A 26,462-nucleotide genomic window follows, 5' to 3' on the forward strand; every position below is an offset into this window, starting at 1 on the left:
TAGTTGATCGAGGTTGGAAGAGGAAGAAGTTGCTGCTATCCGTACGACTCGACAGTAGCTTCTTTTATGACCAACATCATAGAGTTCAAGCAGCTACCGTGTAAGTCACCAGGCAACGCACACTTATATGAAGGCAAAGAAATGGATTACCCAAAGCAAGGAGGTGCGACCTCACAAACACCCCATACCTATTTTCTACTTCCTTCTCAAACTTTCTTCCTTCATCTGCAACAACCTAATATCTTGGTTACCCCGTGACTCAACGGCGAAGAGTCATCCTCAACCCTGGTATAATTGACCACCTGTAAATATATAAATACAACATGTTTCAGAGTATCGACATTTTTTTGTTCCCGCAATTAATCACAATACAATACCAGGGCAAGACATCATACAAGAACAAGACGTGATAGAAGCTCGAGACGCCACACAAGGTCAAGGTACATTTCAAGTTCACAAAAGATGGCATCCTCTTCCGACCTGGGTCCGGTCTACTTCTGGAAAGAGTCTGATCCAGAGGTTGGATATCTTTCACAGTGGTATTACTGTCCTTTTCGCGATGACAAAGATGAGAGGATAATGTACAAGACCGCTGAACAGTAAGTGTTCCGAGTACGACTGTAGATGGGAACTAACCGTGTTAAGCTACATGATGTTCCAAAAGGCCAAGCTTTTTAAAGACGAAGACACAGCCATCGAGGTGCTCAGAGCAGCAACACCTCGCAAAGTAAAATCCCTTGGACGCAAGGTCAAAAACTTCGACGAAGCAACATGGCTCGAGCATCGCCGCGGCATTGTACGACACGGCAACATTCTCAAATTCACTCGTGCTATTTCAGAAAAGGAGTGCAGAAAGGGCTCACCCAGTGGTAAGCATCTCGAGGGATCATTACTCGATACGTTGCTATGTACAGGTGACAGAGAACTTGTCGAGGCGAGTCCGTTTGATCCTATTTGGGGTATTGGGTTCAAAGCCGCCGACGCAGAGGCTGCGAGGAGTTCATGGGGCGAGAATCTGCTAGGGAAGGAGTTGATGGCGGCCAGAAGTATTCTGAGAGAAAAAAGAGATCAAGGACAGCTGTAGAACGTTCTCTTTCTCAGGACTGGGCAGTTCACTTTACTCGGTGCAGACACAAGAGTACTTTGAGGCGATGCGCCTACACGCTTTAATGGATTGAAATGGCCTCTCATATAAAGGCGACTTTTGAACCTGTCTATAGTCCATGCTCCTCCCGCCGCTGATAATGCCGAGCCCAATAGCCCTATTCTCCTCAGTAATCATACATACAAAAGCCTCCTTCAGAGGCAAGCAGAGCGGCGTGGTAGTCATTTTGTTTTGCTGATAATCAGCCCCAGATCCATTCTCCCAGAAATGCATGTTTTGTGTTGATGTGTTGTATGGTATTGATGTTGGTTTCGTTTCGAGAGCCCGCCCTGGTATTTTCACATGATAGAACATATTGTACAGTTATTAAAACACATTCGGCGATGCTCCTTTGTTCGCCCTTCCTCTCATCTTGCAAGTATCCAACAAATGCAGATCCCAACCCCTGACGCCGCATTGAAATGATCGTGCTTTTTAGTACCAGTCTCGCCCACTCTTCTGCATTTCAATCAGACGCCAGCCCCGTGTCTCAGGGTTGTTGACGTCTTCAGGTACTCGTGTGATACCAATTGCGTAAGTGACGAGCTGGACTTTGTCCTCCATACCAGCGGCAAGCTCGTTTGTCTTGGCATTGCGGTAGACGTGGACTTCTTGCGTGCGGCAGGTGACGATAAAGACAGGAACCTCGCCAGGGTCAAGCATGCGCGCCCGCAGAATGTCGACATTTCGGATATCCAGAATCTTTCCATCAGATTTCATACCAGCCTGGAGGTACTGCTTGGTCAAAGCTTCGTACACGGAGTACTGAGCAGCGGAAAGCCACAGCTTCAGTGTCTCGGTCTCGCCCTTGACATAGGCATCAAGCACTTCGGGAAGGATGTACTCGCGAAGTTCCTGAAGGAAAGGCTCCGTCTGGAAGCTGGGGTCCATAGATCGGAACTTCTTGATAACCATGGCAGTCTCATTCTCGGCAAAGAAACCTCCAATGCGGTCGGTGATGCTTCGAGCGGTCGACACCAGAGGGTTCTCAGACTCGTCATACTTGCCTCTTAAGCTGAAAAGTCCCTGGACGTACTTGTTCTGGTCGCGGAAATCTCTCCAGGCCTCCTTCCAAGCAGCATCTTTATGAACGGTTACGCTAGTACCAGCGCTGCTTTTTTGTTAGGGCAGTTCCAACAATCAATACAAAAGATACTCACTTTATGTCCTCTTCCATGGCTTCAGGAGCCTTGTAACCCCGCTGTTTGTCGAGAGCCTCTCGGCGTTTCCGTCGCTCCTCTTTTTCAACCCAACCACCATACCGGGAAGAGCTGCCGTCATCAATAACATCCTTGACGTTCTTGTAAGCCTCTGTGTTTCGAATAGGCTGAGTGGCCTTGTCCACAGCATCTCCAGTGACGTTGGCGGCCTTTCGAACACCCTTGACAACTGAAGTATCCCAAGTCCAAGAGGCACCCTTGCCAATGGCACCCGCAGTTGCCTTGGCGCCCTTTCCGAGGGTCGAGGACACAGCACCTGTAGACTTCTCATAGGCTTCACGAGCACGTCGCACACCCTCGCTCTCCGCAAATTGGTTTGCGGAGGCCGCAATTTGTTTCGTTGACTCGTTCCACTCCTGGGACTTTTGGAACTCGGTGTTCATAGTCTCCATGAAGACCTGCCAAGGTGTCTTGTCACCATGTGGAGGTGGGGGAGGGGCATCTTCCTTCTTCTTGTCCTTGCCCTCACCCTCACCCTCTCCGTCTTCCTTTTCCTTTCCTTCCTTTTCACCATTCTCACTCTCATCCGTCTTCTTAGACTGCTCCGCCTCAGGCTCCTCAGACTTGGCGTCGGACTTGGCGCCTGTTGGCTTTTGTTCTTTTGCGTCGGCAGGGGGGGAAGGCGAGGCCTTCTGCTCAGATTGAGGCTTCTCTTGGTGTAAACGGCTGGAGAGGTGGAAGAGACGGGACTGTGCTGTATAAGTGGGGGTGCAGCGAAGCTCGGCGGGCACGAAGGAAGACCTCAAGGGAGATCGAATGGACCCAGGAAGCATTTGGCATTGTTGCGTGACACCGTTACGTGAGGCATTCTGAGAGAGCTGGGATGCTAATCTGCAATATGCGGGTGATCTACCAGCGGATGAGACATGAGCAGAAGCCCGTGACAAGGCAAGCTCCGAGGAGGCCGTCTTTCTTGCGAGGGAGTTCATTATTGCAACAACACAAGTAGATGCAGATAAGAAACCCTCCAAAGAAGAACGGAGCGTGGATATAGAATATGGACGGTGGAAGGTGGTGGAATTCCCCGAGGAAATTTTGGTTTGCGATCTCGGTCCGGGGCGGAAAGTCAAGGAACATGAGCACCGAGACGGCAAAGCCTCGGTAGAAATTTCAATCGGGTCCCGGTGCGTGGGGGAGCTACCGACCGCGAGTAAAAATTAACCGTAGATCGTTTGATTCAACCCAGTCTAATTCCAAGTCCACGACAGGCAATGCGCACAAGATGAGTCGCTCATTATCGAGTCGCCTCGCGGCGAAGTCGCTTTTCCAAACTACCCGAGCTACAGTCCACACCGTCCGATCAATCTCACAAACGACTCCCCTCCGCGATGATAAGCCCAAGAGCCGACCCAGTACAGCCTCAATCCTAGAGAGCATCTACGGTCCACAAGATACGGCCCAGGCCCAGTCTACACCCAGCAACAGCGCCATGGCCAACCTCTCTCAAAGCCTTGTATTCAAGACTCTTGACAAGACCAACATCGATACGAGTGCCTTGGGCAAAAGATCCCATCGCAAGGCCCAGGCCAAAGAGGACGATCTCGAACCCTACCACTTTCACATCTACTCTCACAAGCACAACACTCACATTACCTGCACCAAGCCCAATCGCGAGCCTATCATTTCCCTATCGGCTGGCAATATTGGATTCCGCAAGTCTCGCCGTGGTACCTTCGATTCCGCCTACTCCCTTACCAAGTACGTCCTGGAGCGATTGATCCACACCGGATGGCCCGTAAAGATGAACCGGTTGGAAGTTGTGCTGCGAGGTTTCGGTCAGGGACGAGAGGCTGCTCTCAAGGTCTTGATGAGCCCCGAGGGCAAGGTCCTACGAGACAAGATTGTGCGTGTTGCCGATTCGACAAGGATCAAGTTCGGAGGTACCAGGAGTGAGAAGCCCAGACGTCTGTAAGCCAGATGGCATGGGGTGTGCGTTGGAATTTGGACACTTTTTGGGAACATGCTCATGCCAGGATATCACTTCGCCGCGCAGGTCATGAAAGTGAATGTACTATACTTTGTACGACATGTACTATACAAATGAACAAAACCAGCTTGCTTAGGTCTGCAAGTCCCAAAAGAACGATCTGCTCCCGAACTACCAAACCATTGGTATCGTGCTAACCCATAAACAAAGTGCCTCGAAACTCCAAACTCCGATTGAAAAGCATGCAGCCTGATTTATACTCGATCATCGCAGTGCCCTCTCAGCTGGAGGTAGGCGGCGTCCGGCAGTGTCGCGGAGCGCTTGTTTGCCCTTTCCACTACCACCGCGTCTCCTCTCATCCTCGGAGTTCCAATCGTCGTCCCCACTGTCATCGTTACTATCCGTTAACAAATGGGGATTTGTTGATTTTAGCATGCCCGTGGTCTCATTCGAATTGTCATAATCATCTAGCAGTGCGCCTTCGCTCGTGTCATATTCGGGTGGCTCGATCCAGTCTCGAGGGACGACACAAGGCAATGCGACACCGATACTAGCAGCACGATTCAACCATCCTGGACCGGATTGTCCTGTAAGCCGCTTGCACAGATATGAGGTGAAATGGTTGCAGTTCTTTGTAAGAAGGTTGTACGACGTGCCGAGAAACTCGTCAGAAGCAGTCCGGAGAGTTGCTTCAATCTCTTGCTCGGTTGCAAGGGTGAATCCGTGGAGGATCTCGCATCGGAATGTGCCTCCAGGCGGTTCGGTCTTCGGTTTTGTCCAGTACACACCAGTGAGGCCCCGCTTGTCATGTCCACCATATGCGTATTCCTTCCCGTTGATGACGACGCCTGAATGGAGAAGTGAAGCGCCTACTGTCCACAATACTGACGACAATCGGCCGGGCTATCAATGCCGCACGTATCAGCATCTTGTCGTTGAAGTCAACAAGAAGGAGTAGGTGACGTATACCTACCGGCAATAGATCATAAACGTGAATGGTGATTTCGGTCTTGGATAAAGATAATGTCGAACGGTGAGATCTGCTCACCGAAGAGCTCTTCTTGGGACGAGGCATTCTGACTGAGACTATAATTTTCGGGGACGTCGAAGGTGGCTCGAAGCTTGAGGTTCGTAGCTAATGAGTTGAGCGGGGCTGGTAGGCGAACGACCGGGCTATGCTGATATATAGGTAGGCGCTATTTCAGGTAGGTCTCAGGTATTGCAGGCAAGCGCCTTGTCACAGCAAACGTTTTTGATGAACAAAGAAGTGATGGTGTTGTCTAACTTGGAAGGTTGATGAATAGAACAAAAGCTAAGGGAAACGCAATGACAATGACAGAGAAGGAGGCGGAGAGTTCGGGCCGCGTTCAGACTATTCCTGTGAGATCAGAAGCCAGCCAAAAATCCTCTGGGGTCAGATATTTCCAAAGACGGACGCCTAAAACGACAGCGTTCGTTCTGTGACATTCCGACACATCCATACTAAAACATACTGTGCCTGTCCACTGGATCCAGGGTCTTGCTGCACGCGCACGGGTCGCAGTCAGTGGATTGTACCTGCCTGCCAAGCTGTTTTCGTCAGCCAATGACGTTATGGTCATAATTTCTTCGGACTAACACATTTACCGAAGAACCGAATTCTTGGCACGGCCCAACCTCTCTAAACCCAGCAAGGTGGGGTCACGAACAAATTCTCATCTTATTTTCCCAAGCTCCGTCGCAAAATAAAAAGTGAAATCTTTTCTCTCTTCCTCAAACCCTCTTCTCTTCCCTTTACTTCGTCGTCGCTCTCGCTCTCGAAGCCGTCCGAGGTTGGCTAGCTGCCAACCTAAATACTTCAACACGAAGTCATTCAGATCATCTCTCTTCTTCGCTTCTTCCTCTCCTCTTGCACCCCGCGCAGCCAGCTCTGCAGCTCTTGGAAACGTTCCATTCACGCGTTCCGGTCTAGTTTTCTTTGTTCAACATCGTAACTACGCCAAGTCAAGAAAGATGCCTCCCAAGAAGCAAGTCGTTGAGGAGAAGATCCCCCTGGGCAGGCCTGGAAACAACTTGAAGAGTGGTATTGTACGTCACTACCTCCCTGACTACCCTTGGGGTTAAGCCATGACATACAAGCCATGTACTAACCGAACCTCTAGGTCGGTCTAGCAAACGTCGGCAAATCTACCCTCTTCCAGGCCATTACCAAGTCTAACCTCGGTAACCCAGCTGTATGAAGCCCCCTCGCCATCCGCCGTCTTTAGTATCGGGGTGCTGACAGCATCAAGAACTTCCCCTATGCCACTATCGACCCTGAGGAAGCTCGTGTCGTCGTTCCCGATGACCGGTTCGACTGGCTCGTCGAGAAGTACAAGCCCAAGTCGGTTGTTCCAGCCAACTTGACCGTCTATGATATCGCCGGTCTGACTCGCGGTTCATCCACTGGTGCTGGTCTTGGAAACTCTTTCCTGTCCCACATTCGCGCCGTTGATGCCATCTTCCAGGTTGTTCGTTGCTTCGACGATGCCGAGATCATCCACATTGAGGGTGACGTGAACCCCACCCGTGATCTTGACATCATCAGCGAAGAGCTCCGACTCAAGGATATCGAGTTTACTGAAAAGGCTCTCGAGAACCAGAAGAAGAAGACCCGTATGGGTGGTCAGAGTCTGGAGCAGAAGAAGGCTGTGCAAGATCAAGCCACGCTTGAGAAGGTTTTAGCCTGGCTCAACGATGGCAAGGATGTCCGGAAGGGCACCTGGGGCCCCAAGGAGGTAAGAACCCTTTTTTTTTCGCTTTGCTTTTACCACATCCTGCTTTCCTGATGACAAAAGGCCAGAAGGCCTGATCTAACCCAGCTCGTCGAATGCCTCACCTATAACGCTTAGAGGCATAGTGAGATAAACTTTACTCTGATTGCAAACCCTTTCATTCATTCATGTTTGAGACGTTTTGACTGAGCCTTTGCTGACTCGCTCATTTAGATTGAGGTCATTAACCCTCTCTTCCTTCTGACTGCCAAGCCCGTTGTCTACCTTGTCAACTTGTCTGAAAAGGACTTCATCCGCAAGAAGAACAAGCATCTTCCCAAGATTGTCGAGTGGATCAACGAGAATGCCAAGGGCGACCCTCTCATTCCTGTCTCCGTTTCTTACGAGTCTCGTCTCACTTTGTGCGAGACCGAGGCTGAGGCTAAGGAGGAGCAGAAGAATGCCGGTGCCGACTCTGTTCTGCCCAAGGTCATTCTTCAGATGCGAAAGACCCTGCAGCTTGGCAGCTTCTTCACAGTTGGACCTGATGAGGTCCGACAGTGGACCATCCGCAATGGCACCAAGGCGCCTCAGGCCGCCGGTGTCATTCACAACGATTTCGAGAAGACCTTCATCCAGGCTCTCGTCTTCAACTACAATACCCTTAAGGAACTCGGTGATGAGTCCGAGGTCAAGGCCAAGGGCAAGATCATGACCAAGGGTAAGGAGTATGTCATGGAGGACGGCGATATTGTCCACTTTAAGGCTGGTGCTGCCAAGGGCTAAGCCTACAACATCACCTGCGGTATTTAATTCTATAGAAAAAAAGTTAAATGCAATGATGTGATGAAGATTATTCAGTTTTATCTCGTGCTCGTGTAAAATTCCAGATGTTCTATGTCATATTGCACCTTGTTCTGCCTCAATGCCTTTCACGATGGAAAGGAACCATTACTACAGTGAAGCTATCATCTCAGTCACTAGCCTCATTCAAACATTCGCAACTGTTGCGCTTCGATGGATGAATGCTGGGGCACTTGCGTTCATTCAACTTCATCTGGTTGCAGCGCTTGGCCTTGGAACCTACAAGGCTCAGAGATTACAACATAACAAACCTACCCTATGGACAGAACCCAGTATTTCAATATTGCCTAATCAAGTCGATCAATATTTTGTATGGTAGATAGATAATGCATAATGGTTATTCGTCTTCTATAATACATCGTCTATCATATTGAATATCTAGATAGACGACGGACAGTGCGCAATAAAACGAATAAAGATATGTGTATAATAACACATTTCAATTTCAATTGACCCCTCCACATAATCGTTACTCCCACCCACCATGGTGGGGTTGGAGGGGCACTTAAACCCTGCACAAAAGAAAACCAAAAAAAGACAAAAGAATAATTCGAATTATTGATTTGCCGTCAGCAAGACTCGAACTTGCGTTTTCAGTGCTTCGAAGAGCCACAAACTGATGTACTGACCCCTATACGATGACGGCTTGTGAGGTTGTTGAAAACTGTTCTTGTAGGTTAGTATATATGCATGATCAAGCCACGAATGGGAAAGCTCAACGTCAGACACAGCTGAGAGATGATTTATGTAGCTTCATTTTGGTTTTGCATACCTCCAATACATCCCAGAAGTCAATGGAATGTATGATCTTTTGCTGCTGTGTCGAAGTGGAGGGTTGCTCGCAATGAGGGTATCATGTACAACTTGATGCAATTTCTCATAATTGTTCCTATAATCAGGGTAGCCTGTGGTCACTGATGTGCACTGATATTTAATTATTTTGGAGTGTTTTTGTTTATTAAATACTAGACGAATTACGAACCCAAAAAGGCTGTCTTCTCATTATCATCATGTCTTTTCTTTCCAATCATCCATTCATCTCGCGTGATCATAATCATTATCATGCTGCTACAAGGCACCAGGCCCTTAGACACCACCATAACGAACTCCCCTCTTTCCAAGCTCCTTACGACCGATTGCATCCTCGGGCCATACCCATCCACGGCTTCGCTTGGCCTCACGCTTCTCAGCCAGCTGGGGCTGAGGCATCCACGAGTCTCGAGAATGGGCCTTGCGACGGGTTCCTTCGGCCGGTGCGCCAATTTCAGCTCGCCAGTGGGCGTGTCCGACAGGAGTATCGTCAGAAGCAAGCTGGCACAGACCCCAGAGAGCGAGGCATGCTGTGAGAGGAGTTTCCTGGGGCAGAGTTGAGGCGTCACCTTCAGGAGCAGAAGCGGCAAGTTGAACAGAGGTAACTTCAAGATCTCCGAAGAAGGGGGTGTTTGCAGTGCCGTTTCGAACAAGGACGAGCTCAATCTCTGTAAGGATGAAGCCGTAGCGGCACCCATGCTCGCGCATAGCATGATGGATGGCTGAGAGGCCGCGGAGGTACTCAACACGCTTGATATTGCCCTCAACTCGCATACCAGTGTTGAAGCGATCGAAGCTGCGAACCAGACCGACGACACGGGCAGTGGGCTTGCCACCAAACATAGCAGCCGCAGTGGCAGATTCCCCAGAGGCGTTGGCAACGAAGAGAAGATCGTTCATGCCATTAGTCTTAGGAGGCACCGAAAGGTGCAGGGGATGAGTAGAAGACATGGCTAGGGCTGAGCTCAGCTTGGGTAGGTAGTATGAAGCATAGATGGAGTGGAGTTGAGCCTCGGTCTCAGGGTAACGAGAAGTAAAGGTAGGTTGAGGAAGCAGCGGCGCGGGAACAGGGTTGGTAAGAAGGGCCGAGGCACCAGGGAGGGAGAGAATGACAGAAGCGTTGAAAGATGACCAAGAGCGAATGTTGCGAACATCCCACCAGAAGTGCTTGGTGGCGGCATCTCGCATGGGGAATGAGATGTGGCGGACAAGCGAAGCAGCGGGGTTTGTTGTGGTGAGAAAACTCAAAATGTTGGTGTTGGGTGTGGGATCCGGAGTAGCAGTGAGGCTCAAAGGGGACTGGGCTCTAGGGCTATAGCTATAAGAAGCAAAGCTATAGTCGGATTGCTGCTGGGGGACTGCAGAGGCGAATGAGGGCATCTGACGGTAGGTTGGGTAACCATAGCGGTCGATTGCGGTGGCATCAAGACTGGTAGCACGACGTGAGTGGGAGGAGCCAGAGATGTGAGTGACAAAATTGGCAGGAGATGCAAGTAGAGATGCAGACAGAGAGTCGTCAGGATGACTAGAGAAAGATGTGTTGACTGAGGCGATAGAGCCAGGAGTGTCAAAGTTGATGCTGAGAGACTCTGGGTTTGTGTAGCTACGCGAGTGCCGGGAAGGGTTGGGAGCAGGAGGGGTCATCATGCGGTAGTGACCACAGGGGGTGTGAGTAGGAGTGGCATCGATATCCTGGTCCTGAGAGCGGATCTTGGGGAGCAAAAGAGGACCATGCTGACGAACAGCAGGAGAAGCTCGAGGAGGCGTTGTCAGACGAGAGCAGAGAGAGCCATGGTCCGAGTCGACAGATACATTGGAGTAGACTGAGGCCTTTGATGATGAGCGAGAGTGGCCAGAGACATGTCCAGCAGCAGAGGCCGAGGCTGAAGCATACGCCATGTCTAGGAAAGCTTGGTCAAAGGGCAGTGATGACATGGCAGGAGGGGGACTTGGGCGCTCAATGGAGGCCGAGGGGAATGTGAAGTCAAAAGGCATGTCGACTGATAGACTTGAGATGATGTTAGAGACATTGTATAGTATGATAGTATTGGTATATGGTTGACTCACGAAGACATGATGTTGGCTGTATTAGTTTGTATGTCTATTGGTATATCGACAGGGGTCAGGGAGACCAGCTCCGTGGGATCGATGATGAAACAGGAAATATTAGTTTCGTTAGAGCAAGGTCTCAAGCCGGCAAGACTTTGCGTCAGGAATATAGCTGTGAAGCCTTTTTGTTCTGATGATTACGGGTTGGGAGTGAGTGATGCCAGATCACAAACAACAATAACAAATGCAAATAGGGAGGAGAGGAGACGGGGATGATTGGTAAAAGACAGTCTGATGATGATAATGAAGAAGAAAAGACAGACAAGAGACCCAGGGAGAGGCCGTCTTCTTATGTTGTCAATGAACCAAGGCAAGTAATGGTTGGTGATGGGCGGCTGAGTTGGAACTCGAGCTGCAGCCGGAGCATGGTTAGCTTGGGCTCCCCGGCATAGGACCCATCCGATCCCACGATTGCCACGCACGAAACAAGAAACATTTTCATTGGGAACACGCAAGAGAAGATTCTGAAACACGTAAAGAGAGAGTATGGGAATTATCGCAGACGCGCTTGAACTTGCGAGGTGTAAGTTGTAGAGGACATGATTGGTCAGGTCGTATTGACACTGTAAGCGCTCTAATGCTTGACAGCAGATGTATAAGTGCGAAAAAGACCTTAGACTGTGCAACACATCACTACCCCAGTGATCCTCGCCAAGGATAGTGCTTTTCGGCTTGATGCTGTCGATGCACAAGCCTGGCCGCTGAATGGCCCAGCGCTTGTGACTCATTTTTAGATCCTGGACTCGGCATATTTTAGCATGGAAACACCAGAACGCGAAAGACTGGAATTCTTGAAAGAGGACGCGGTTCTTTATAGAAAGACCGTGTCGTACAATCGCCTTTATTTACTATCGCGTTCTATACCAGTTTGTTATCTCCAGGGACAACCATGGCTCAGGTCAAGGTCAGCAGCCCCCTCCTTCATCTGTCGTCCATTCCCACACAGCTAAATATGCTGACATGACATGACATGAGCCTCATTCACTCAGACTCAGTCTCAGTCTCAGAATAGAAGCGGATTTCTCTTACCGGGTTTCAGTGGCCTCGGCCAAGCGAAAACCGTAATTGAACTGTTAACCGCCCGGCGTCTAACATTAAAACACACATACAACAGCGGGCGCTTAAAACAGTAGAGGTATATATGATGAATATTTTGGTATTAAAATGCCCACCGTCGCACCATGACTCCGCGGCTACGGAAATTTGTTCTCCATCCACCAAATCACCTGTTCTTCTCTTTTGTCTGTTCATCATGGCAATTCAACTCATTCTGACTTACACAGCCTCAACTCCAAAAAGTATCAACCCCAGATACTCTCGCGATCCTGGATCTCTCCTCTCATTCGCTATCAGACACGCGCCAGGATCCCACGCGCCCTGGGCCAATCAGCATCGAGTTCAGTCGAGAATCGCGAAAATCCGATGGCTTCGAGAGAATAAGTGGCTCTGGAATATGGAGAAAGACTATGCATGCATAGACTACTAAGCTATGGCAACGTGGATGTGGATCCTTTGTGCATCTCTTCTGCCTCTTCCCGCTTCGTGTTTCATGTTTCATTTTACAAGTCTCCATCTCCAATCCTTGTCTTCTCTCTTCTGGGCTTGACTCTCGCTCAACGCGTCCACCCATGTCACACGCTCTCGCTCTCATCCCTGGAGCCTCTGTCCTCGGTCCACTCTGATCACTGGAGTTGCGTGCAACATTGCGTCTTGTGTCTCTCCGTAGTGTACTTCTCACCTCAAAGTGGGCCACTTGTGCTCAAGTACCTTCTGTCTCGCAACAGCATCGCAGACTCATGTCAGCCTTGACTCTCCTGAGTCTTGCGATTACCTTCTGCTGCTTCATTACCGTCACTCAAATAAGCCATGCCATCCGTCGCGTTGTGATTGATCTTAGTCTCTATAGCCATCAACTTAACCTCCAATTAATCTCAACTCCTTGCTGACATTCTCCGGAGGACTGCTTGCTTATATAATATAACATGTAGATAATCAAACAGGTGCGATATAGGAACCGTCTTTGCAATTCTTCTCGCCAACTGGGTATTCGTCTAGGTATCCACTCGCCCATCCTGCTTAAAGAGTCTGTTCTAAAGTAAATGCACATCAGTTTTAGCTTAGCGCGAACCAACCAGTCTGTGCCCTACTAACGCTTCACGCGTCTCTTCCAGCTATCTGAATATCACGCGTCTCTATGGTGTTATATGCTCGATTCTTATCCCACGAAATCTGTATCCACAATTGGTACTACTCGCCATTATGAAGCATCACCACGGCCTCCAGTATCGTCCATCATGACAGCTTCGGGCTCCGCCACCTGTCGAGGGACTAGTGACCTTGTCCCGTTACTCATTCCAGCCAACTCTGGACCCTGACCATCGAATCTTACCTTCCTGAGTGCCCTCAACATGCCATCTAACTTCATTCTTTCTTGCACCACCATCCCACGGACAAACTCCCGGATAGCCTGGCGACCCATCTTTTCATGTAGGTCTTGCCACCCTGCCAGTTCCCCAGCCACTGTCTGTTGTGTGTATCGAAGTTCCCTTGCAAGGTTTGCGGCTTCCTCCCTTGACTTCCGCGCCCGCTCTTCCTTCTCATCATAGAGCCGCTGTCTAGTGTCATCCAGGAGGCCAAGCGGCCACCTGGATTTGTTGAGAGAATTAAAGTTTCTATCCGCCTCACGCTTGGCCGCCCTCATTTCGGAAATGATAGATGGTGGTCGAGACAAGGACGCCAGTAGTGCCTGGACGGTAGATTGTAAAGCCAGAAATGATGAGTGAAGGTTCGCCTGCGGGTTTGACTGGGTAGGGACAATAGCCCGCACATATGTCTCAAACGCCTCAATATGACTGGGAGGAAGGAATTGAAGAGTCGAGACGGCTCGGTGAAGCAGTACTGACGAATCGTACATGTCTGACAGCTGGTTAGTTCACAAAACTTCATTGGATCGCATCGTTCATTCAGTATACGTACCTGCTGCAACAAGTCCGAGATTATTGGCGCGTCTCGTTGCACTCTTAGTCGAGTAGTTCACGCTTCTAATCATCTCTCGCGCATGGTTAACGAACTGTTCCACCTCTCTCACGTCCTCCACAGGCTCGTACTCGTCTCGTACTTTCTCTGCTCGTGTCTCTGTCTTGAGAAGCGTCCGTTGCTCCATCATATCCAGTTGCAGTTCTGGCACCAAGAAAAACTCCCACAACATTTCATGGGTGGCAAATGTCGAATGCATCAGCATTATTTTTAAAAACCAGTCCGCTCGAGCTTGCATGTCTCGAAGGATAGCCCGCGATGGCTTTGATGGTATTTGAAACGGAGATCGCACATCGGTGAGAGACGGTATCCACGAGGCTGGATTTTCGAGCGCGAGAAGGCTCGGTAGATGTTCGAAATCCGAGAGCGAACGACGGCTTGTCGTTACCGTATAACTGTCATGGTCTGTTGGTGCGGCGGATTTCAACACCAATCGCACAGTCGCGTCTTCCACAAAAAAAGCTCTGACTACACCAGTGATGCGTGCATCCGGCCCGGGTGGCATACTGAACAGGGCAAGATCATCAATTTTGTTTCGTACATCATCATCCTTAGCCAGTTCGACCGCGGTGAGGCCTCTGATCTCCTTGGCTCCCACATCTACTCTTGGGTCGGCAAACAGAGAACGAACCATGTCGTATCTGCCATATTTGCTGGCCACCATCAACGCCGTGAACCTCTTATCATTCGTTGCATTGACATCAACATCACAGTATTGGAGTATCCTCATGGCAAGACTCGCGTTGCTGACAATGTGCAATAACGTGTTCCCTTTGTTGTCCACATGTTCGTCAACATGTAAAGGCAGACCGTCATGCTGAGCCAATGCCGCCGCATTGAGCCCTGCTTCAACCATGTCTAGATAGTTTTTGTGATCGTAAGAGCGACAAAGAGCAAACAGCGGTGTTTGCCCATTCTTATCTCGCCGACGCCAAGGTATTAAGTGTCCGATCCGACTGATTAGTGCAGGAGCGTTGAAGAGATAGTGAGCGCAGCTCCGTCCCCAGATGTCTTGCTGTGCTAGGTATGAGATTAATTGCTCTGGAGTTGTCGAGGCTATGACAAAGTCAAGAGTCATATCGATGATTTGCGCATTCCCTATTTGAATAGCGGCACTCAACAGGGTAGTGTCTTCGTTGTTCATATCATCGAGAACAAAGGCTGGAGAAAAATAGTCTGCCAGAGAGAGTAGGTACTTTAATGTTTCTCCTCGTTCGGCTTGGATGGCCATCATTAGAACCGATTCTCCGAACGAGTTGTTCGTTTGCGACAATCGAGCCACTGAGATGTCCCCCTCCAACGCGCTGCCGATGGTCCCAATACTTCCAGTACGAGAGTGGAATGAGATCTCGGAATCACCCGATATACTCCGGGTGTCCATTGCGACCTTCTTCACTCTTCGGATGGGTATCGTGAAGTCGTGCAAATGTGTTTCGTGTTCATCCTCCGCCTGGAAAGGAAATACGTGACCTAGGCCCGAACCATGAGAATAATGTTCGTATGGAGATTGGTCGTCAAACGAAAGACGTAATGACGATCTTCTCGATCTTGAAGGACCTGCCGACCTCGATCGGGTGTCATTTTGAAGACTCAATGCCATCGATGGACGGCGACTTGACGAAGGAGATTCTGATGACTCATCGTCCTCAGCGGCGCCCGAGCTAGGTTCCATAATCTTTTTGAGGTCGTCCAAAGTGCCTGTTTTTGCTGCATCCCAAAGAGCCTTGTTTCTCCTGCTGGCCCGTCGCAAACCGGCCGAGTCTAGGACAAGATACGCTAGGACTGCTTCGAATGTACTCAGAGCATAGCCTAGCTCGCCACTGTCTACATCATCAATGAATATGAAATTCCTGACATAGATCAACCGAGCCTGCAGCTGCTTGACCTGTGATCGGATGACGACATAAAGCAAGAACGAAACCAAGGTGTCTGCGTTAACGGTCATGATGGGCTTTTCTGACGATGCATCTGAAGCGGTTGTTTGCCCTTTTGATGAGTCTGTGAGCTGCGATACAATCTTCATCGTTGATAGTAAAAGATCGAGCATGACTTGTGGGCAACTGGCAACGGAGATCTTCTTAAACTCTTCAACAGCCGGACCCAGTTGAATAATGAGGTCATGCTTCGCTTTCGAGCCGCCATCGATGGCAATACCAAGCTGAGAAATATCGATGAACTGCATCTTTCTGATCTTTGCCTCCAGCTCCAAATCATAAGGCCTTTTGAGAGCATTGAGTCTCGGCCACAGCTGATTATGAACATTTTCTGTAACATAGCGCTCGATCAACTTCTCTACAAGAGGTCCTGTTAGATCGGTGGTTGCGCCTAGAAGAGACAGCTGCTGCTTGTCTACTCCCTGGAAGAGATCAATAGCAGCTGTAACAGCGGTTTCAAGGGACGCCCTCATGATATCTTCATCGTCCTCGGCGTAAAAGTTCTCGGTCACTGGCAGCCTACTCTCATCACGCATGTTGGCCGATGCACTATTTGACCGAGCTCGTCTTGCAGACCCATTCGGCGGGGGGTCAGGAATGTGCTCGGCTGAGGGCGGAGGAGGTAGCGGGCTTCGGAAGATATTGTTGAACTCGATGAAGAGTTTCTCGAGGCCAGGCTGCATTTGGCGCGCGATCATGGGAAAGTTATTCAAAAGGTCGTGAAAACTCCTAATATCCTTCTTCCGAGGCGCAGCAGTTTCAGTCGACTCGGCGTTTGGTATCTGTTTCTGGTCGGGAATCCTGCGCTTCCGTACGCCAGGAACGAGGACCGCAGGAACGATCTTGATTTCTTCCCAAATACCCACAAGAGGTCTTGAGATGTAGTAGAGGAGCCATTGTCGCGGCTCAAAGACGTCTGGGTAGAAAACAATGTCGTTAAGGAGCTGTGCTTGCGCAAGAGTTTTAAAGCCTGGATTTGGTAAGTACTATAGCATGCAGGGAATTTTAGTTACGCACCTTTGTTGCTGTATATGAACGCATCCTTGATTACCACACTCTTCCCGTTCAGAGTCGTAAATTGTTTTGCCTTGCCCCTCACCTCTCGCAGATTCTGGCTCCCATCCTTGCTTCCCGCCGCGCCATTCGGTGCTGGCACGCGAAGGACATGGCTGGCGAGGAAGTCCTCTGAGGCGATGACCTCAGCAGGAGCAGTCCCGCTCTCGGTCTCGCGGAATGTGAGGAGAACATCCGTCGATGGAACCAGCAGGATATGGTGATGAACTGGTGTACACTGGCTGGGGAGGGAGCTCTTGAAGAAGGCGGCCAGGAAGGGGTTTAGAGGTTGCATTCATTCGACTTGCGACCGGCCGTGTCGGAGCTCACTCGACCTCCCAAGGTCGCAACTTAAGGGACGATGTGTGAGTTGAATCGAGTTTGGGGGCCGAGGATATCGTGATCGGACCGAACGGATCGCCTACACATGCGAAATAAATGCTGTAGGTACTAATCGTGACAGAATAAAAGGAAGTATATGCTTAAGGCGCAGTAGTCGGACCAATTTTCATGGTATAGGTTGAGGCATTCGATAACGATAGCGATAGCGACAGTCAACCGATTGGCACAAATAAGCTCTTGATGAGGAGAGCGTATGCGTATGACGTGTGTGAGGTTGGAGAGGAAAGACGGGTGATGGATGGGTTATCCTGGACGGTCGGGTCGGTAATCATTCACTGGGATGGTGTAGCGAGGGGCTTGGCTAATAAGTCGATGTCGATCGTGATGATGATTGTTGAGAAGGCAGCTTCAAGAAGTCTAGACTACTAAACCTTGACCACTTTGATAAGATCGTCGAGAGGCCTCAAAGTACCGGTACTTGGAGCAAGACAGTTTATAGTGCTGTCATCATGCATAAACTTCGAACAATTTGTACAGGAACTGTATGTCTTGCTTGTTTGTGCACCAGCCTGCTCCCGATAGCTCCCCGCACGGACCCCTGCAATGCCCCTGAAGGTCGGGGAATCAATAAGTCCGGGTCATAAGCAGTAGTCGGTAGGGTATTATCACATGTTACTGCGAATAGCTTCATTGTTTTGATGGAATATCAATAAAAGACGTGGAGGTCAACGGTGAGTGATCGTGCACTGTTTTAAATCATGAGAGGATGGTGTGTGATACCATATTAGCGCGACTAACGATGTTTCGAAACACACATATATCAACTCTCACTTATTCGCTAATGAATCCCACAGACTCGAGACAAGAAGCAAAGAAAGCAATAAGGGAATTGTATTGAATCTGCTTTTCTCTGATAATTCTGTTCAGGTGACCCATGGTCATACGGATTGGTATAAAACAGTTTCCATAGAGCCTTATCCGTAGATAGGTACTTCATATAGTCCATGTTTACCTAGCCCCCAAGTTATAGCTTATTCTGCAAAAAAACATGCAAGAACCATTTTATTCTTGACAATGATCGCTTAAACACAGAGTTCTACTCATGTGTCAGTAGTTAAATACCGAAGGCATGTTTGAAAATAATGAGTTATCTCAAACTTTGCTCACGAGTTGCTATAAAATCCAACATGGTTGTCTAATTACAGACCAAATCCTGTCTTGAATTTTTCTTACGGACACTCGGTAGGCCCCATCTCGGGATTCCAAAACTGAAAATGCCAAAATTTTCACTTCGCAGCAAGATTCGCTCCGTTCTTAGACGCAAACCATTCCCTTTGGGCCCTGGTCACCCCAGACTCATCCACTCTACGTCACCCACGATCTTGTCAGTGCTGCGATGAACGCCATCGTCGACAAAAGAATAGCTTGGCCCACAGACCCGAAGTATCATATTGAAGTGGCCATGGTCAGCATACCCTTTCAATGCTGCCCATCACACATCGCCAACGCTATACCGCCTGATTGCAAAGGCAGGCATCCATATGTTGTTGCGATCGCAAAGGCAAGGTTCCAAAGAACGCCCGAAAATCCCGGCGGTGAACTCGCCGAGATCGCGATGATAGAATGGCAAGAGATGCCTGTCACCCTCAGTCCAGCGCCGTAGAGATTTCGTCACCGTTGTTCCCTTGAACACTATTATACATAGAAATCAGGGAACGGAGTGAATAAGAAATGAAACTGACTGAACACAGAATCAAAGTGGAACATATATATGCGTGTGCCTATACTCGAATCGTATACAAGTGATGTGTAAGATGGTCCTGTCATCAAAAGCGAAATATAGCATTGAGCCTGGGATTAAAACCAAGCCCATACCTTCTTCCACCAAGTCAGCTGACCTGGCAGATCTCTTGACGTCGGACCGCTATTGTGATCCAGGTCCGTCCTCCTTCCACTGTCAAGATCAATGCTCCAGCTTCGCTTCAGTGGATCGCTTCCATGCCACAAGATCTTGCAGAATACATAGATGATACCAAACAAGGGCACCAGGATATAAGCATCTACAAAGTTACCAGCATCGAACGGTGACAGCGTAGTCCAGCCCTGGACTAACGCTAGAAAAATGCAAGCCGCCAGTCCAAACCAAGCAAGATAGGGAAATCCCAACGCCTTGTAGGGAAGCTCGTCGAGACTTCGGCCTTGAGCAACCCAGGCCCGACGGAAGCGAATATGGATGAAGCAGATGCTGCCCCAAACAAGAAATGCACTGACGCCAGATAGGTTGACGATATAGCTGTAAGCTTTGGATGCGCCAGTGGAGACGTTCATCATGGAGATGGCACCAACAGCATTAGTAATGAGGATAGCCCACACAGGGACACCTCGTTTGTTAGTCCAGGCAAATACCTTGGGAGCTTTGCCAGACTGAGCCATGTAGAAAACAGTGCGAGAGCCAAAGTAGATGGATGAGTTGATGGCAGATAAACAAGTGAGAAGAATAAAGGCATTGATAAGGTGAACGCCTGCAGTAGGTTAGCACCAATAAACATGAGGAAAAGAAAATTGCAGTGTACTGACCTCCTTCCCAGCCAGCATTCTCAATAGCAATAGTCATGGGACTCTGCAGAGCCTTGGAACCTCCATTAATGAGTCCACTTGCGTTAGCAGGACAAGTGATACCAAAAAAGAGAGCGGATCCCATGTAGACGAAGATGATCCGCCAAAAAACCTGGCGGATAGCTTGAGGAACAGCTACACCAGGGTTTCTAGTCTCAGTTGCAGCTACGGCAATAGACTCAACACCAGAGTAAAACGTGGCGCAAAACACAAAGACGGCGGCAACGCCTCGGAAGCCATTTCCGTTGAAAGCTCCTGGGTCACTCCAGTATCTGAAACCTAAAGGCTCATCTTGGCCGACCAGGCCACCGGCTGCATAGACAATAGCGAAGATGAAGTATGCCGTTAACCCTAGCAGTTTCATGAGCGCAAGCCAAAACTCTGCCTCGCCAAAGGCTTCGACACCAAGCAATTGGAATGCCATGAAGACGGTCCAGAAGATAAGGAAGTAGCCCCAGAGGGGAACGACAGGTCCCCAATATGTAAGAATACTGCAGATAACATTGTACTCATTGGCGAGAACGGCGGCCCAGATGACGAAATAATTCCAGCCTACAGCGACAGAGAAGGACTTGTCTACCATGCGCTCAGCGAGAGAAATGAAAGAGCCTCCACCAGGATACAACGTCGTCACTTCGCCAAGAGACTGCATGATACAGAAAGCGATGATACCTGTGAAAGCCAGCGAGAATTCAAGGGTTAGCCTCAAGACGATATCTTGACGCGATCACTATATGGCAAGATGACCAACTTACCAACAACACCAAAGCCGATCAACAGCGCAGCTGGTCCTCCAACGTTCAAAGCGCCGCCTGCGCCAACAAGTAGTCCAGGCCCAATAATACCAGCCAAAGCCATCATCGACAAATGTCGGTTCTTGAGGCCGCGCTTGACACCAGAATCCGGGTCGATCGAGTCAGACTCAGATGTATCGTTGAGACGTGTAGAGTCGTAGGTGTCGTAGGCAGACGGGCCATCGCCAGCGACGACATCCTCATCTTTGTTGTTGCGAAAGGCCATGTCGTTGCAACAGGCTATCTCAACCTCTTTAAAGAGGGTGAACTAAAAGAAGACTGAAGTTAAGTGGCAGTACCAAGAGATGAACCGTTGAAATGCAGAGTTTAAAAAAGTACCGGACCAGCGACCAAGATATAGACAGGCAATGAAATTTCTGCGGCAAGAAATGCAAATAAAAGTCGATATAGAGTTGTGAGGCGGCTGTAGTAGTACTGACTTACTTACCATTTTGCCATCATTAAAAGCCCACTGGGCTAATGCAGGCGAGGGTAAGGCTCTGCATTCAGAGTAGGGATCGACCCGCTTGTTGATGGGTTCTCGAGAAGCTATCCTCATTAGGTTCTCGGGTCCTGTCTGGTGGTAGCAAGTTAAGTAATAAGTGTAGCTGGGTATTCGGATATAACGCTCAAAGTGTTATAGTAACTTGATCCGTCTACTGCTATATCCCCGTTCTGGCTGTACAAGACAGCCTTGTTCAGTCCATTCTCTACTGGGTTTTGATATACTGCTATCTATCTATCTAATGCCTTGTAAGTTGAACCCTCGTGCAAAATACCAAGTAAAGATAGCGGTGTCAGATGTATCGTGTATTTCAAGTGGTATTTGTGGCGTCGAAATCTCGGGGCCGTCCTAGAACGCCATAGATATCGCCGATCACGACATGAAAAAGACTATAAAGAGTTTGCAAAAGTGTCATAAAAGTGGTGCAGTGGAGTTTGCTAGCGTCTCACTCTGAGATATCCACGACCGGTGAGATGAACGGTTCTGCCCTTCAGCTTAAACTTATAGTTAAAGCCCAGATTCTATTAGTCAATATATTCCAATAGCTTGACATACGAAATCGACAAACATTGATGGTATCATATTGGCGCAATATGGCGATACATTATCAAAGACAATGCCAGCATTTAAATGTCTAGCATCCAATCATGAACCATGTCCCTTCCATGTCTCATTCATGACCGTTCATATGGCAAGCTTTTTCAAGACAATAGCCCGAGTGCTCAGCTGGCCAGCCGGCAGCTGAAGTCAATGGACTATAACACGTAGCGGCAGTTGCCCGTTCATGCAGGTGAGGTCTGGGCTAGATCATCGGTACTGTTTCTGCTCCACATCATAGCATATATATTGGTGGGGCCAATTCAATATCGTTATTTGAGCTGGAGTTATAGTTGCAAAAGCAGCAGATCTCTTGGTAACTCTTTAGGCAATAACGAGTACCGCGGCAGCAGAATGTTCAGCAACAAGAGGTGTGTCTCTTTTTCATCTTCCTAGGCAATAATACTGAAGTACGTCCCTCTATCACCCCCCGCGTGCAGTCTTACACAGAAACGTTATGAAGCACCTCCTCAAATATCTCCAGGTTGCCCTCCCCTTTTTTATCGAACACGGCGAACCACACCTCCTCCCACCAGCCACCTTGAAACTCGGCCTCCTTCAACACCTCTAGCCAGCAGTGAGCTACCTCCTTTGGCGGGTTATAAAACGCACCACATCCCAAAGCACCGAGCACAAGCAATCTATGATTTCGATGTGCCGCAATTCTGAGACAAAGCCTCATTTTGAGCTTGGTGAGCTCCCGATCGGATTGTTCCGCAAAAACAGTCTCGGTAACAGAATCTCCCCGTACATACTTAACAACTTCGGCGGTAGGGGGTGTGCGCAATGCAGCAATGCTGATAACACTGACAACTGGGAGCTTTGCGGCTGGTACGCTGGGCGTCAGGAGGTTGTTTCCTGAATCTTGGTCTGAGCGAATAATGACGACGTCAGGGGTGTAGATACCCATGCGCTGTTTCCAAGGATAGTACCGTCGATGGAGTGAAAGATACAGCGAGCTTCGATAACATAAGGCCTCCTCTTGAGCTCGTGCTCCCTTCAGCCATCCTCCACCAGGGCTGACATGGCTAGCCATATTCAGCACGGCAACACGACCTGAGGCAGGTCCCTTGGCGGTGTTGAGAGCAATAGCAGCATTAAAACTGTCATCGTTCACAACTCTGATAGTCGTTTGTTTTGAGTGTGTTTTCCGTGGGCGATCGACTGCACTGAGAGGAGGTAAGGTTGTATAAAAATGCCGCTCGGCCTTTCTGGCATCGATATGCGGCAACTGGTCCAAGATGCTGGGGAGCACTGTTCGTGTCTCTTGTGCTACGGCTGCCAGCGCTGCGCCCTGTCTAAACGGGTCCCTCTGACCGCTGCGGTATCTAGGTCTTGGGGAGCTACGTTTCGATGATGCTCCTTTCGAGAGCCATGCTTCCAGCGTTCCTTGGCGATGCCGTTGGTTCGAGTTGCTCGACATACAGAGCGACGACTGTTGAAAAATGATGGGCGGTGAATTGTAGTTGCTTTTGACCTTTGAGAATAACCTGTTTTCTTTTGTTTTGCAACCACTTTCAATAAACACCTAGATAGTTAAGGGTTGTAGACGGGTGTAGAGTGTTGAGAAGGTTCAGGTTATGTTGGTTGGTTCATATTTGTAGAAGGATGTGAGCAAGTCAAAATGCCAAATTAGGCAACAGTGATTCACAGCTCACGATTTATCTAGTAAGTACCTACCTCCCTACTAAGGTTGATCAAACCACAAAGTTACCTCCCCTGCAACCGGAAACGCTTTTCATAAGACTCTCCCCCAATAAGAAGAAGTCCCGGGGGAGGTTTTTTCTTTTCATTGAGGCTCTAGAAATGTCGAGCAACTTGTGCGACTTATCCTACCTACCTACGTAGGGAGGGTGCTAATTGAATCACCGCCGGGATACTGTTTGTCAGGCTTGGGCACAATTACAAGAACGAAATCATGTGTCATCTGATACACAAGTCCTATGTGCTTTGTCATGTTTATCCTGCACATCATTAAATCTACTATACAATGTTTTTGTTCCAGTTCCAGCACGGGTATAAAAAATGGCTGGTCATATAGTACATAGTAATCATACATACTCAAAATACAAACAGGAAGCAATCAAGCAGGTGTCTTGATCGCTCCCTCTGGGATCTCGTCTGAAGCCTCGAACTTCCTCGGGATAAGTCCCTCGGCCATGTCGATAGCACCCCGCATGTCGTTCTTATTGAACAAGAACAGGCCTTGAATCGCGGCAGTGCTTGTGTGTCGATTGGATGGTTTTCCATTCGGTCCAACACCAAATAGACCCAACTCTTCCAATCGGTTAAGGAACCGTTCTCGGCCGGAATGGTCCTTGTCAATGTCGCCGTAAAATCGATCCCACATCTTTTCAGCCTGGTAACGCGTTGCTTCTCCAATGCGAAGCATCAAGTCCACCCGGCCAGGTCGAATGAGAGCAGGGTCAAGGCGGTCGGCATGGTTGGTTGTCAGAAACGCAATGCGCTCTTCACCTGCGGCAACACCGTCGAGAGCATTAAGAAGGCCGGAGAATGTCACAGTCGCGCCATTGTAACCATCAGCATCCCGCTGTCGTCGGTTGACGAATGCTGCGTCGGCATCCTCGAGTAATAGCAAACTCCTCTTGGGCAGTTTCGTGAGGAGATATGCCAATTTGTCATCTGTCATGCCCATCTCGCTAAGGTTTATCATGGCCACACTGAAGTCCAGCTCCCCCGCGAGTGCCTGGATGAACGAAGTCTTTCCGCTGCCCGGTGGACCAAATAGCAGATACCCTCTTCGATACGGGATACCTCTATCCACGTACCATTGGTGCCGATTTAAAAAGTCTTGCACATCGTTAACGATGTTTTCCTTGACACCATTGTCCAATATCACTGAATCCAATGGACGCTTCTTGCGGGGATCACCGAGCGGCAGCCAATCCATTCCTCGGGCCGAGTATACTATTGTCTTTCCCTCGTTCGCCTTTGCCGCCAATGCGCGCGCCTCCTTGAACACTTCCTCAAAGACGTGTCGGTGCGCCCAAAGGGTCGTCAACTGTACAATCTCGTGCGGCTCGCCCGTATTCATATTCGCTGTGTTGTGCTTCTCTCGATTTACGGCAATGTAAACATTGCCGGTCTTGACTATGTGTCGTCCGTAACCGGGCTGGACGAAGAATTGCGCATGCTGAGGTCCGTTAGACCCCGCAGTCCGAGATGCATTTGTCGTAGTGATTGAAACATTATGTATCCGTGTAAGTCGAGAAGCAATGAAGCCCGGTGTTTCGCGAGGTTGCGACAGCCAAGCTAAAATCCATGGGTAGGCTGGATCCTGCTTGCTGATTTCCAGATTGACCAGCAGGCGACGGCGAGCTGCTCCGAGTGCGGATACCGCGCCTTTGCGTGCGAAGGCTGCAACTGCTCCCAAAGATGCAAGACCTATTCCGCCTGCAAAAAGTGGGTTGTCGAACAGTGCATTGATATTGAGCCCCGATACTGCCGCTGGAGGTGCCGCCGACTTTTCGGCGTTTGGGAAGCTTTTGAGGGCTTCCTTTAGTGTTTCTTCGTCCATGCTCGGCAGGGAATGGTGCCGAATGGATAGGCAGGTGGTCAAACAGAAGATGCCGTATGTTTTCACATTGGCTCCAGCCGGTACAGCTAACGCGATATCATCAGGTCGAATGATTGAACAATGTGATGTTCGGGTGTCTAGATGGCGATATGCTGGAGCTAGGGTTTCTGAATGGCCCTCTTTTTTTTTTTTTAACTATTTATTAAACGTCATGCACGTGAAACATGTCTATTCATATAGAGATCTCCTCAAGCTGCACTGCCTAAAGAGATTAAGCTATGGTCAAGTTGAATGTAGTTTTAAATACAAGTAAAATATTGGTACATAAAAACATCGATATTATGTATCCTGACTGCGATAAATCCGCTCGAGGTTTGAGCATGCTATCAACAACTCGTCTGGCTCCGTTAAATCAACCGACAATCTGTATTAAAACAAACTGGTTAGGCATGAATACATCTAGACATAGAAAAATAAAAAGTACAACCCAAATATATTCATTCATTCGCAGAACCGGCCTTGAAACTATCTATATGGTTTGTTAACGAATGGTCACTTGATGACATCTCTAGGGTGATATGACTTCCCAAACAGACTGCAATCAGCTACTAGTCTCACTGAATATTCAGGTTGAAGTATTAGTACGACGCTCTAACCAACTGTTGGTACAAGAAAAGCCTCGCATTAGGCTCATCAACTGTGAGAACTGTCGAGAGGCTCTAGAACCTCTTGACCAGACGGGGTCAAGGGACGAGCCGAAAGCAGTGGTGGAGATTGAGCTTCAGATTACGATATGCTTCCTTTGTAACCCAATCCAGTCCCGTCGAGGTTCGAGAAATCGACCCAAATGCCTGAAACCGCTAAGTTGGGCAGGCTGACAGTGTATCTAGAAATGCGATTGAGTAATTTCCAAAGTTGTTGCAAATTGAAAGACGTATGTAGTGCTCAACGCATTTGACTGACCACGACTCGTAACCCTGGTCGTCGGCCGAGAAAATCCTCATGTGTGCGGCATCTTCAACCAGTATGCCGGTATCAGCCGAGTTAACATTCGAAATAAAAATAGCATTGCCCAAGTTGCTGATCCGAGTTTATCTCGTCATTGTCATGATGCTGTTGTTCGGTATTAGATGACCGAGACGATGCACAACGGCAACTAAAGACCACCCCCACAAGAATTATGTCAGAGCTCCACCAATCTAATTGCGATCATGATTTCTCATCTCAAGTAAGGAAAATTG

At 49.0% G+C, this 26,462-nt stretch overlaps 10 protein-coding genes across 10 annotated transcripts; 3 read left to right on the forward strand and 7 right to left on the reverse strand.

Moving 5' to 3' along the window:
* Positions 1-462: 462 nt before the first annotated feature.
* On the forward strand, positions 463-1,084 carry FSST1_005649 (NADAR family protein; the record flags this gene model as incomplete). Its single annotated transcript, XM_083231946.1, has 2 exons — positions 463-599; positions 646-1,084. 2 exons carry the CDS (start codon positions 463-465, stop codon positions 1,082-1,084), a joined length of 576 nt encoding a protein of 191 aa, XP_083089079.1.
* A 495-nt stretch (positions 1,085-1,579) lies between these two features.
* Positions 1,580-3,293, reverse strand: FSST1_005650 (protein translocase subunit TIM44; the record flags this gene model as incomplete). Its single annotated transcript, XM_083231947.1, has 2 exons — positions 1,580-2,255; positions 2,305-3,293. 2 exons carry the CDS (start codon positions 3,291-3,293, stop codon positions 1,580-1,582), a joined length of 1,665 nt encoding a protein of 554 aa, XP_083089080.1.
* Positions 3,294-3,586: 293 nt separating this feature from the next.
* FSST1_005651 (mitochondrial 37S ribosomal protein uS11m) lies at positions 3,587-4,276 on the forward strand (the record flags this gene model as incomplete). Its single annotated transcript, XM_083231949.1, has 1 exon — positions 3,587-4,276. The coding sequence occupies one exon, from the start codon at positions 3,587-3,589 to the stop codon at positions 4,274-4,276; it is 690 nt and encodes a 229-aa protein (XP_083089081.1).
* Positions 4,277-4,555: 279 nt separating this feature from the next.
* On the reverse strand, positions 4,556-5,366 carry FSST1_005652 (PPPDE putative peptidase domain-containing protein; the record flags this gene model as incomplete). The annotated part of the gene is made up of 2 exons (XM_083231950.1): positions 4,556-5,194; positions 5,265-5,366. The coding sequence occupies 2 exons, from the start codon at positions 5,364-5,366 to the stop codon at positions 4,556-4,558; spliced, it is 741 nt and encodes a 246-aa protein (XP_083089082.1).
* A 917-nt stretch (positions 5,367-6,283) lies between these two features.
* On the forward strand, positions 6,284-7,809 carry FSST1_005653 (Obg-like ATPase; the record flags this gene model as incomplete). The annotated part of the gene is made up of 4 exons (XM_083231951.1): positions 6,284-6,358; positions 6,433-6,504; positions 6,562-7,047; positions 7,258-7,809. 4 exons carry the CDS (start codon positions 6,284-6,286, stop codon positions 7,807-7,809), a joined length of 1,185 nt encoding a protein of 394 aa, XP_083089083.1.
* A 1,164-nt stretch (positions 7,810-8,973) lies between these two features.
* Positions 8,974-10,692, reverse strand: FSST1_005654 (uncharacterized protein; the record flags this gene model as incomplete). The annotated part of the gene is made up of 1 exon (XM_083231952.1): positions 8,974-10,692. One exon carries the CDS (start codon positions 10,690-10,692, stop codon positions 8,974-8,976), a length of 1,719 nt encoding a protein of 572 aa, XP_083089084.1.
* Positions 10,693-13,063: 2,371 nt separating this feature from the next.
* FSST1_005655 (uncharacterized protein) lies at positions 13,064-17,124 on the reverse strand (the record flags this gene model as incomplete). The annotated part of the gene is made up of 3 exons (XM_083231953.1): positions 13,064-13,722; positions 13,783-16,746; positions 16,794-17,124. 3 exons carry the CDS (start codon positions 17,122-17,124, stop codon positions 13,064-13,066), a joined length of 3,954 nt encoding a protein of 1,317 aa, XP_083089085.1.
* A 1,904-nt stretch (positions 17,125-19,028) lies between these two features.
* FSST1_005656 (amino acid permease/ SLC12A domain-containing protein) lies at positions 19,029-20,807 on the reverse strand (the record flags this gene model as incomplete). Its single annotated transcript, XM_083231954.1, has 3 exons — positions 19,029-19,693; positions 19,749-20,459; positions 20,543-20,807. The coding sequence occupies 3 exons, from the start codon at positions 20,805-20,807 to the stop codon at positions 19,029-19,031; spliced, it is 1,641 nt and encodes a 546-aa protein (XP_083089086.1).
* Positions 20,808-22,125: 1,318 nt separating this feature from the next.
* FSST1_005657 (uncharacterized protein) lies at positions 22,126-23,106 on the reverse strand (the record flags this gene model as incomplete). The annotated part of the gene is made up of 1 exon (XM_083231955.1): positions 22,126-23,106. The coding sequence occupies one exon, from the start codon at positions 23,104-23,106 to the stop codon at positions 22,126-22,128; it is 981 nt and encodes a 326-aa protein (XP_083089087.1).
* A 660-nt stretch (positions 23,107-23,766) lies between these two features.
* On the reverse strand, positions 23,767-25,221 carry FSST1_005658 (mitochondrial chaperone BCS1; the record flags this gene model as incomplete). Its single annotated transcript, XM_083231956.1, has 1 exon — positions 23,767-25,221. The coding sequence occupies one exon, from the start codon at positions 25,219-25,221 to the stop codon at positions 23,767-23,769; it is 1,455 nt and encodes a 484-aa protein (XP_083089088.1).
* Positions 25,222-26,462: the final 1,241 nt, after the last annotated feature.

Source organism: Fusarium sambucinum, chromosome I (genome assembly GCF_050947815.1).
Source record: "Fusarium sambucinum isolate potato_lamoka chromosome I, whole genome shotgun sequence".
Classification (NCBI taxonomy): Eukaryota; Fungi; Ascomycota; class Sordariomycetes; order Hypocreales; family Nectriaceae; genus Fusarium; species Fusarium sambucinum.